Source organism: Echinops telfairi, unplaced genomic scaffold, assembly GCF_000313985.2.
Source record: "Echinops telfairi isolate 266 unplaced genomic scaffold, ASM31398v2 ScPeMD7_3;HRSCAF=10, whole genome shotgun sequence".
Lineage (NCBI taxonomy): Eukaryota > Metazoa > Chordata > Mammalia > Afrosoricida > Tenrecidae > Echinops > Echinops telfairi.
In genome coordinates this window covers 15,539,199-15,550,399 of record NW_022103899.1, presented here as the reverse complement: position 1 = coordinate 15,550,399, position 11,201 = coordinate 15,539,199, and the positions used below count along the sequence as shown (strand labels likewise).

At 36.6% G+C, this 11,201-nt stretch overlaps 1 protein-coding gene across 3 annotated transcripts in view; it reads right to left on the bottom strand.

The window, feature by feature from the left end:
- Window positions 1–389: 389 nt before the first annotated feature.
- The window catches only part of PMS1 (PMS1 homolog 1, mismatch repair system component), a 99,183-nt gene continuing 88,371 nt past the window's right edge, over window positions 390–11,201 (bottom strand). For all 3 annotated transcript variants that reach the window (XM_045296074.1, XM_045296070.1, XM_004701727.4), the window contains 2 exons: window positions 2,988–3,148; window positions 390–745 (listed from right to left, as the gene is read on the bottom strand). In XM_045296074.1, the coding sequence (XP_045152009.1) occupies window positions 578–745; window positions 2,988–3,148 (329 nt within the window). In that variant the 3' untranslated portion in view covers window positions 390–577. The remainder of the gene's footprint in view (window positions 746–2,987; window positions 3,149–11,201) is intronic.

The following is an 11,201-nucleotide window of genomic DNA, read 5'->3' as shown; positions in this document are numbered from 1 at the left end:
GAAAATTTGAGTGGGCAGTGTATGTCCCATGAGTCATGAAAGGGTTAATCTAAAATTTGTTAAAACCCTTACAAGCTTCCCATGTTCTCAAAATTTTACCTCAATACCCATTCATTTTAGTATAAGAGATGTATATAATATATATTACTCCCAAGATGGAAGCAGCTTATTGTTGAAGCTTTATCTTTTTCCCCTCTAAACTTTATCTTTTCCAACTGCTTGTCGTCTTTAAATTAAAGACAGACAATTTCTGCCAGCTAGATCAGCTTCGTCTACTGATGTGACATGTGATTTGTCCCTGCAGAGTTGACCTTGTAAATCAGTCACACAAGAACATTACATATTTTCCCATTTAAAGTCTGCAACTGATTAATTATTAAGACTAGTTCTTGAAAATCAATAGTTTATTTTGTGTATTTAAATTTTCAACGATTTCTGAAAACAAGGTATTTTCATTATATAAGCCAGTGCATTCCTCTTTATAAAGTGTCTAACACATGGTAATACAAAGATGGTTTAAAATGGACTCAAAGTATCTTTTGATTGAACCAATTTCAAGTCATTTCTTTAAACACAGTTAATCAAGAGTTCCTGGAAGATGGGTTAAATGGTGAAAAAATGGGCGACCATGAACACAGCCTTTATCGTCGTTTCCAAACTGGTCCTTTATTCTCTGGACAACGTCGAGGACGTCCTCTTTTGAAAAGTACATAGGTAGCTGTCTACAAAGCCGCACTGCTTCTCCCTGTGAAGATAATGGCACACATTTTACAGTGACATACCCTGAAGCAGAAAACATGTTATCTGCAGAAAGGAAAACAGAAAATGGGTTATATTATTATTCATTCACTCAGCACATATTTAAGGAACACAAATATCTGCTAGTCAAGAATAGGCTCTAGGGATACAGCAGAGAGCAAGACAAACAAGAGCCTTACTCTTGTAAAGCTGCATACTAGGGCAAAGCAGCAGAAACAGACAAAAGTAACAGTGCAGAAAATGATGGCTTGGTGATTTGGTACTTGGGAAAGGTTTCCTCAAAGTGACATTTAAACTTCACCTTAAATATGGAAGAATAGAATTTCCAGTGTGAATGTAGACTAGCTATTAAATAGAAAAAAATGAGCAAGATAAGCCAAATCATATCGGTCCTTCTAGATGGCTACGGACTTAGGATAGAAAAAGCAATTTTGAATGCACAGGAAGTAACCAGAGGTTTGTAAGCAAGGGTATGATACTCAGTCTGCAGGTTGTGTGAATAATGGTTTGAGGCAGAGACGGAAGCAGGGAGCCTGTAACCATCACGACAGCCCAGGAGAGAGGCTTTGGCTACAATGATAAAAGTAAATATGGATGGAGGTAGAAAGACTTCTGATAAGACTTGAAGGTAGAATTAAGATGACTTGCTGTTGCCATGGTTATATGGGAGAATAGTTATATTTCTGGTAAATAATCTGTGTACTAAGATAAGAGGATCAGATTTGTACTTAGATAGTACTAACTAGCAAGGTTGGCTGCTCCTTAGATTTATTTATTCAAATTTATTTGAGAGCTCTTGAATATTAACATTATTCTTTGTAACCACACCCTCTCTTTTCATCAAAATATCCTCCTCCTTTATTCTAATAAAATCTGTTCTTTTTCTTCATTTTTGACCTTTAACCTTTGCAACCAGTCATTTTTCTCCTGGCCCACCAGCACTTCTGTCATTCTTCCCAACTTAGGCTCTAAAGTACGACATTTCTAAGATACTATCTTTAACATCCTGCATTCCTTTTGGATTACCAGATTCAGTACACAAAGCACTGTACACAATTACCTCAACTTTTGTGTGAGTCTGTGTGTTTTTAAAACTCACACTAACTTTCATGAGAAAAGATTCCTTTGAAGTCTGTAGAAACTCAGCATTACATTGCCCCATAATATGCTGGGAATGTCCATTAGACAAAGCTCCTGAGGATTTACAAAATTACTGGCTATATTTTTCAGAAAGGGCAAAGAGTGGACTTCCCTGCAGAGGAATTCTGGTGCTCAGAATGCCAAAGGTATATTATGATTACATTCTAAGCAAAAATGGCTAGTTTAAAAGAAGATAAATTATATTAGAATTCTGGTCTGAAATAGTAAAGCTTATTACTTCAAAAATATAAGTTTGGGAGACAATTGCTATTGCTTTATCGCTACTTGGGCATTTTATCATCTTCCCCATCACTATTATTTAATTTTAAATTAATGCTTTAAATCCATTTTTATAGTCCTTATTTGTGTTAGATATTCTTAGAAAACTCTCTAGTGAGTAAGTAACATAACACTATTAAAAGAGATCAAGACTTAGAATATTACTGTTCTTTTCAGGTAAGTACAATATTTTCCACTTAATGTGTCCACACATATAAGAAACTAAGACATAACTGGTCTGCATTATTTGCAAAACAAACCAACAAACAACATCCCCAAAACAAACTTGTACACAGCTAAGCATTACTGTATAAAACTATGATATATGGGGAAAAAGGGAACAATTTTGAATTGTTTCTAAGGTGATTAATTATGGAGATTAAAAAACAAACATAATTACAAATATCTTTCTCGACATGAACCCAAGACTTAATACACTATGATACACTTCAGAATATAAAATTTTAAACACTATCACTTCTGTGCAAATATTTGCATGTCTGTGCAAATCACTTCTGTGCAAAAAACACTATCACTTCCGTGCAAATTATCTGAGTTATAAACCTTGCAGTAATTGTTTAATATTTCGAACCTGGTTGTTGTTGTAGTGGTTGGGTGCTGCCAAGCCCGTTCCCACTCACAGCAACCCCATGTACAACAGAACAACACTGCCCGGCCCTCACCACCCTCACAGCTGTTCTGATGGTTAAGCATAGGGATTGAACCTTGCTGGCAATTTGAAACAGTGATTTTAAAAACAACTTACTACTTTATGCCCTAGCTCAGCTACATAACTTAATAATACGTACCTCCAAATAACTTATCACTTTTCGAGGCCTACATTCATAAACTTCCTTTGCATTTTTGTTTAATATAGCATTAAGAATTTCTTTTAAATCCATTACTCCATAGAATGGGAGACAGTTAGCCATTCCTTCTATTTCTAAGTAGTTTTCAGCAATGGAAACTCCTGAAAGAAAAAAACACAAACCAAAAAAAAACAACCAACCACTCCACAGTCATTTTAATTTAAATGATATTCCAGAACATGTCCATTAAAAACAAAATCAATGGTAAAACATTTAGTTATTCTTCATTAGAATTCAAGATAGCTAAAACAAAGAGTTACTTCCTTACTTGGAAAACAATATTTTCCCGTAGGATTTCAAACTCATATTAAGTAGTAAGTGCTCATTGACAACACATGTGCTTTATGTACTCTAATTTAATCTCAGTTACTGCTGTTCTGTCCTTACTGCATTTGTTTAGAACATTTCTTAGTTTGTAAGAAAACAGAGTCCCATGATATTTATTAAAACAAAAACGGTGTGTTTTAACAAGTGCTGCAATGCAAATTCTGTCCTACTGGTTTAATATGTAACTTAAAGGCCTAAGTTATTTCTGTGATTATCTTAATTTAAAAATGTATGAAAATACCCAAAATTTAATAATAAATAATTTGAAGAAATAAGACATTAATATTTGTTCAAGATATTTTACTAGGTAGTGATTAAAACTGACACTTTTTTAAGCCACTTAAAATTATTTAGTCATTAAAACACAACTAAAAAGTTGCTACATGGCTGGATGTACAATTGGGGAGATAATCTCTAACAGCACAAATTCCAAATCATCAAAGTTAGTCTTAATGTACATTTTGTGATTTTGGAAAAGAGCAGATATATCTTTCCTGGCTATATCTATGTAACAGTGGTTCTTGAAATTTAAATCTACACAATGTCACCTAGAAGGAGAAAGAGAGTCCAATTTTAGGGAAGTAATAACTCTTATTTTGTTAATAAAAGAAGATGTGTACTGTAGCTTGGAGAATTCCCGGTCCTGAGAACTTCAATGATCTATCACCAACCTGTTCCTTGATACAGATTAGCTACTGGATGGTAGATATAGTGATGGCAGACCAAACAGAGCATTCATCCCAGTTTGTCTTGGGAAATAATTGGGGAATGACAGAAGATATAAAATCAAGCATTAAGGTGCATAGTTCAGTAAAAGGAGACACAACGAGAGTTTACAGGCAGAGACACTTAACTGGATTTGAAACAAGGTTAAAATAGACAAAAAGAATGTAGGATAGTCTAGCTCACAATTCTTTGTGTGTGCAGAGTAGTTTACACAACATGCACACACACACACACACACCACTACCAAAAAATACAACAGAGTAAAATGCTTTTAACTATTGATAATTCTAAAACTTTTATGAGATGATTATTAGATTGAAAAGTCTTATAGTGACTGCATTTCCCTAGAAAATTACACACATTTCACAGAACTACTTGATTTGGTAAAGAATGAGGATGATAAGCAAAATTTAAATCTTTGTGTTTGCTAAACTAGATATGGAAACCTTAATAAATATATGTGATTATAACAACTTTCAACAAGTTTCCATAAAATTTTGTGAAATGCTGTTCAATTTTCAGGGAAAACACTTCAAATGAAAATGTTAAGTTTTCACCTGCTGAAATAGGGCATTCTTTCAGATGCAGAACAGAAAGCTAATCTTGTTAATAATCAAAGTTCCTAGAGCCACAGGATGCTGAGGATGGGTATTTTCTTGAAAAGTCATGTATTCTTCAGTTACAGCCCGCCATCCTGATTCACAGGGACAAGCAACACACTTGATTCAAAATGATTCAGTGCAATAAAACTCTCACTAAAAGATAAATAGTCCTTTAAAAACATGATTTATGAAAAATAATGAAGAAAATGACTAAAATAAATAACGATGAAAGAAAACATGAAAGTCTTTACCTTGGCCTATTATCATTAAGGGAAATTAATTATGATGATAATCTAAGTAAATTTCAACCATATCAAATTTGGTTCCAACAGACGTTCTTAAATGCCATGCAAAGTACCCATCGTTCAGTGTTGTTGCGAGGTGCCATCGAGTCGGTTCTGAGTCATAATGACACCATGCACAACAGAATGAAAAACCTCCCAGTCCTGTGCCATTTTCACACTTGCTCCCGTGCTTGATCCCACTGGGGCAGCCACTGTGTCAATTCATCTTCTTGAGGGCTGTCCTCTCCTTCGCTGTCCCCCCTCTACTTTACCAAACATGTTATCCTTATCCAAGGACTAGTCTCTCCTGACAACATGTTCAAAGTATGTATGGCAAACTCTTACCATCCTTGCCACTCAGGAGCACTCTCTGGCCCTTCTTCTTCCAAGACGTTTTGTCCTTAAAAAGATCAGCTTATCTTTTTAAGAGTCAGCAGTACTTTGAATAATCTTTGGTAGCACCACAATTCAAATGCATTAATTCTTCTTCTGTCTTCCTTATTCAGTGTCCAACTTTCACATGCACTTGAGACAATGAAAAATACCAGGGCTTGGGTCCAGCATACCTTAAGCTTCAAAGTAACATACTTGTTTTTCAGTACTCTAAAAGAAGTCTTGTCCAAGGATGTGAGTGGTCTTGTTATTATACAGAATGCACTGGAAAGTGGAACATGACAAATGTAAATAAGGTAAAATCCAGTACCTTATCATTTGATATCCACTTTGATCTTTTCTTTTGAATGTCTGCCAGGAGAAGCCAGCCCCTAGCACATCATTACAGGTTCGGTAGGTGCAATTGTACAGCAATAATAATTAAGGGTTATAGTAAAGTTATAGAGAGCATGAGAGATAGAAGAGAAATATAGAAATAAATGGAGTGAGACACAATTCATGGTAGCATGCTCACCTCAGCCCTGCTTGGTGGTCCACGTGGAGGGAGAGAGGGAAGGGAAGGAGGACTTGGAGGGAGAGAGGGAAGGGAAGGAGGTCGGGAAAGGGAACAAGGGAGAGAGGACTGGAGAGGAGAGGGGGAAGAGAGGGGAGCGACCAGTGAGAGTTCAGCGAGAGAGCTCTCTTGCTGACCCAGGCCTATAAACATTTGGGGCGTGCAAGCCCACTAATTACAGGTAAAGACATACGTCACAGGAAGGGGTTGCACTATAGGTTATACAGCAATGAGAGGGGGTGGTCTAGGGACATACATGCAGTAGGAAGAGGAGGGATTGGGGGTATACATGTGACAAGATGGGCGGATCATAGATTTAGTATGGCAGCTTAACTTTGACCTGTTCTCTGGGTCTCCATAGGAACCATTATCAGTAAGGTATAAGCTCCGCCTACAGGAGCTGGTCCATTGTCCCCAGCAGCAGGGAGCAGGCCCACCCCTGTATGTGGGAAGACAGAGATGTGGCAGAGATTGCAAGGATCTGACCTACCCCCACAAATGTCCTTTTGCTTTCTTCATGAATGATGGTCTTGATATCCTCCCATAGCTCATCAAGTCTTGTCATTAGTTTAATGAAACAAATTTGTTCTTGATATGATCTTGAAATCCAGGTGATACACTCAAGGTCATATTTTGGTTCTCATGGACTTGTTTTGTCTTCAGTTGCAACCTAAATTTACATATGAGCTATTGTTGGTCTGTTTCATAGTTGGCCCCTAGCCTAGTTTAGCTGCTGATATTGAATTTCTCCATCTCTTCCCATGGATGTAGTCAATTTGGTTTCTATGCATTGCATCTGGAGAAGCCCATGTGTATAGTTACCAGTTATATTTTTGAAAAAGGTGTACATGATACAGAGGTTGCTGATCATGGACTCTCCAGCTTCATTTCTGTCACCAGGTCCTTATTTCCCAATTACTGTTCCTTCTTCTTTGTTTCCATGTTTTGCATTCCAATGGCCAATAATTATCAATGTATCTGGAGTGCATGTTTATTCAACTTCAGACTGAAATCCTTGGTAGAATTCTTCAATTTTGTCATCCCTAGCTTTTGTGGTTGGTGCAAAACTCTGAATAGTAGTACTGATTGAATTTCCTTGAAGGCAGACAAATATAATATGATCAGACAACATAGTAATTCTGTAAGGTCCTTTTTGATAACCAATGCTATGCTACAGTATGCCACAGTATGACAAACTGGCAGCTAAGTGGTGGTGTCCTTCAATAGAACTTAAACAAATACTATCTACATGTTAATAGCTAAATAGTTAAGATAAATATTCCTATTACTGCATGACTATGTTCGTTTTTTTTAACTACTCAGCAAGTGCAACAATGAACATACTCCTACAAAAATAGGTAAGTCACCCTAACTTTTAAAAGAAATTACTGTGATGAGACAAACTGACATTTAATCTTTCATAAATACAGTACCTGCCACTACTGCCATGTAGTTAGAGAATTAGATTAAGTCAAGATATGGTATCTTGCTATAAAGAGTAAAGTAAACCAAAGATACATAAAAGCAATTAGTTCAAAGGGCAATGGACATGTATCTCAGCCTCCATGACCCTGAGACCAGAAGAATAGATGGTGCCCACTTTCCACTGCCAACTCTTCTGAAAGAGGTCACAATAGGAAAATCTAAGCACAATGGGGGAGAAATTGGGAACAAAACTCAAAATACTAAAGTCAATGCCTACTAGTCTCAGTAAAAACTGTTGGAACTCTCAAGACTATGGACCATAGTCAACTTCAGGCCTGGAACTGAACTCACTTTCAGCAAAACAAAAGAAAGGTCAATAAAGTAAACACCACCTCCAGTAAGGTATGTGGTCCTTAGAACAATCACACATACAGACCAAAAGAGTACCATGTGCTAAGGGAGAAAGCCCAGAAAGCAAGAAGGGATAAAATGAAGGATAAATTAGAAATGGTAAGCATGGCTTAGGGAGAAAGGGGGTAGAATGCTGTTTTATTATGGGGGTTATAATCAATTTCACCAAACAAAATGTGTATAAATTACTGCTATAGCAAAATGTGGCAAACAATTTAGATGGTGCCTGGCTATCAGATAAAATAGCATCTGGGGTCTTATAGGTCTGTTTCTAAACAAGCTGCTATTTTAAGTGAAATGTCAACTAAATCCACATGGAAGCACACCAACATCAGTCACCAAACGACTGTAAACCATATAAACCGAAAGCAAAAGAGGGACTAGTATCAGAGCCTAAATTGTGAAAATCCGGTGTGCAGAAGGCTACAGTTGACAGTGGGAGCCCATGATGCATTTGTGGAACTACATAGGAAATAAGCCTCTGGTGAACTCCCTCTATCTACAAATGAGCGGAAAGTGGTTACTAAACAGAGTACTTTGGTAAGATGATTATAGAAAATCAAAGGCATAAATCTGACTTAAAAGCCAAGACTCTTGTCAGCAGATTCCCCATGTGATGCAGGCAGGACCAGATATGGTTTCCAAAATTGTTTGTATTTTTGGAATATGGGTTTTGTGGGGAGAGGGGTACAACAGTGGGGGTGGGGTTACAGGGAGAAAATGTCAAGGAGTCCATGTTGAAAAAGAATGTTTGGAAACTGATTGTGATATCAATTGTACAATTCTGATTGCCGTGATTGAACTATGGAATAATATGTGTATTAAATCCCAATTAACAATAAAAAATAATATTAAAAAGAGTGAAAAAAATTATTGAATGGAAAACCTATATGCTCTGTAAATTTTAACCTAAATCACAATTTAAATTGCTATACACGCAGAACAAAAATATAAACTTGCTTCACACATCAGATAAATGAACAATGAAGAAAAAGATTTCCAGGAGCAAAAGAAATGAGAAGTCAGTTCAAGCCAGAAAGAGGAGCAAGCCAGTGAGAAGAAAATATTTAAACATCTACCATTGCCTAGTAGTATGTTAACTAATTTATGTAAGTTACCTCATGGAGTCCTCACTACTACTCCATGAAATATACATATATACCCAGTGTAATAGGAAGGCAGAAAAACAAATTAGGAACTAGGCCCTAGAGGCAAGTTACTTGGGCTCAACTTCTTTTCCTACAACTATGTACATGCAAAAATGGCCTGGGGAACACATATCACCTCCTCCAGCTTCACAAGGGGGATTGGAATATATCCCACTTATATTCAGAGACTATCTGATGAACAGATCTGATGTACTAACACAATCTGACGCACTAACACTAATGACTGATGACCAGAGCAGTTGTGGGGGTGACATCAAGGACATCATGAAGAAAGTAAAGGTCATTAAAGACAGGAAAGAAAGAAAAGGTCAAAGTGGATGTCAGAAGAAACTGAAACTTGTTCTTGAACATAAAGAAACTAAAGTGAATAGAATAAACAATGAGGTACAAGAGCTAAACACATTTTCAAATGTTAGTTCATGATGACAGAATAAAATGTTACAGTGAAATGTGCACAGACCTGGACTTAGAAAACCAAAAGGGGTAACAGGACGAATACACGAAGCATTTCTCAAGCAGAAAAAGCAGGGGGGAAAAATTTCAGGCCTTGCATTGATTCTGTGGACAAAATATTGAATGATGCATGAAGCATCCGAAGAAAAGAGAATTAACGCATAATCACAATGCAAAAAAGTAAATAAAATCACCATTCAGTCATTTCTAAAGGGTAGCATATGATCAAGAACTGTTGGTATTAAAGGAAGAACACCAAAGTGGACATTAGTGAAAAACAAGGTTCCAGGAATTGACGGAATCCCATTGGAATGTTTCAACAAACAGACGCAGTACTGGAAACACTTGTCAGTCCATGCCAAGAAATACAGAGACAATTAATTACCTGGCCAACTGACTGGAAGATATCTCTATTTGTACCCATTCTAAATATGACTCAAACAATATAATTAATACCCCACAGAAGTAAAATTTTACTGAAGATAATTTTTTAAAATGTTGCAGCAGAACATCAAGGATGGCACAATTTTGTCTCACATACTTTGGATCTGTCATCAGGAAAGACCACTCCCTGAAGGGCATTACTTGATCAAGTAAGGGTCAGCAAAAAAGCATCAGATCCTCCACGAGATGGGCTGACAACAGGGGCTGCAGCAATGACCACAAACAATATCTGAGAGGATGGCATAGGCAAAGTTGTATTGTGCTTTGGTGTACACAGGATTGCTGTGAGTCAGAAAGGATTGGATGGCATCCAACAACTGACTTTTCTCAGAACAAATTGCTTTTAAATTGGAATTTGCTATTTGGGATACCTTTGTCAAGTTCCAAGTCTAAATATCTTTGTTTACCATTATCTCATCTAGGGCTGAGATGAGATTTATGAAATTTAGGGTCGGTACCCTAAAACTCCACAAATTAAACTAGTTTTAATTTTAGAACAGCAAGGCATTTCCAGTATATACCTAATTTCATGTTTTGGCACGTTGTTTTTGTTTATATGTCACTGGAAAACATTACTTTAAAAATCCCCAACAATGTTTTAGTTAAACTTTTGTTTTTTTCTACTGTGGTCATGACAACTTTAGGAGTAGAAGGGGAGACACTAGAGTCAGTTTTCATGTTACCATTGTGACCTTTAATACCAGATGGAGAGAAAATAATAGGATAAGTTCAGCCTAGGAAGCTAGGGCTGAAGACAATTATATGTGGAAACTATGAAAAAAATAAAATAAAAAACAGAGAAATGGCCAGCCAGGAAAATTCAAGTCCCTAGCCAGACGAATTTTCCTTTTTCCCCTCCACCTGATGAATTTTCACTCTAAACAAAGTCATTATAGTCTTTTGGTGAAGCCATGCAGTGAAACCATCCACTCTCCCAATAAAAACATTGCTGATGTTAAATATCTCCTTGGCAAAACCAGTATATACTTTAAAAAAGGAAATGTCCATTTATGCTAGACCATTTCAGTATGCTAAATATTCATGTCAATCTCATCAAAAATATTTTGACAATTTTATTGAACAAAGCTGAAGTTTGAGTGCCATGGGTCAAAGGGTGGGAACAATGACATCAAAGTTACTTGGTTAGTGATAAAAATGAAAATGTAGGCAACGAACTGAGAAAGGCCAAACTTGCTTGTTTCTTTTTTCTTTTTAAAATCATTTTATTAGGGGCTCATACAACTCTTATCACAATCCATATGCACATCAATTGTGTAAAGCGCATTCGTACATCATTCTCAAAACTTTTTCTCTCTACTTAAACCCCAGACATTAGGTCCTCATTTTCCCCTCCCTCCCCGCTCCCC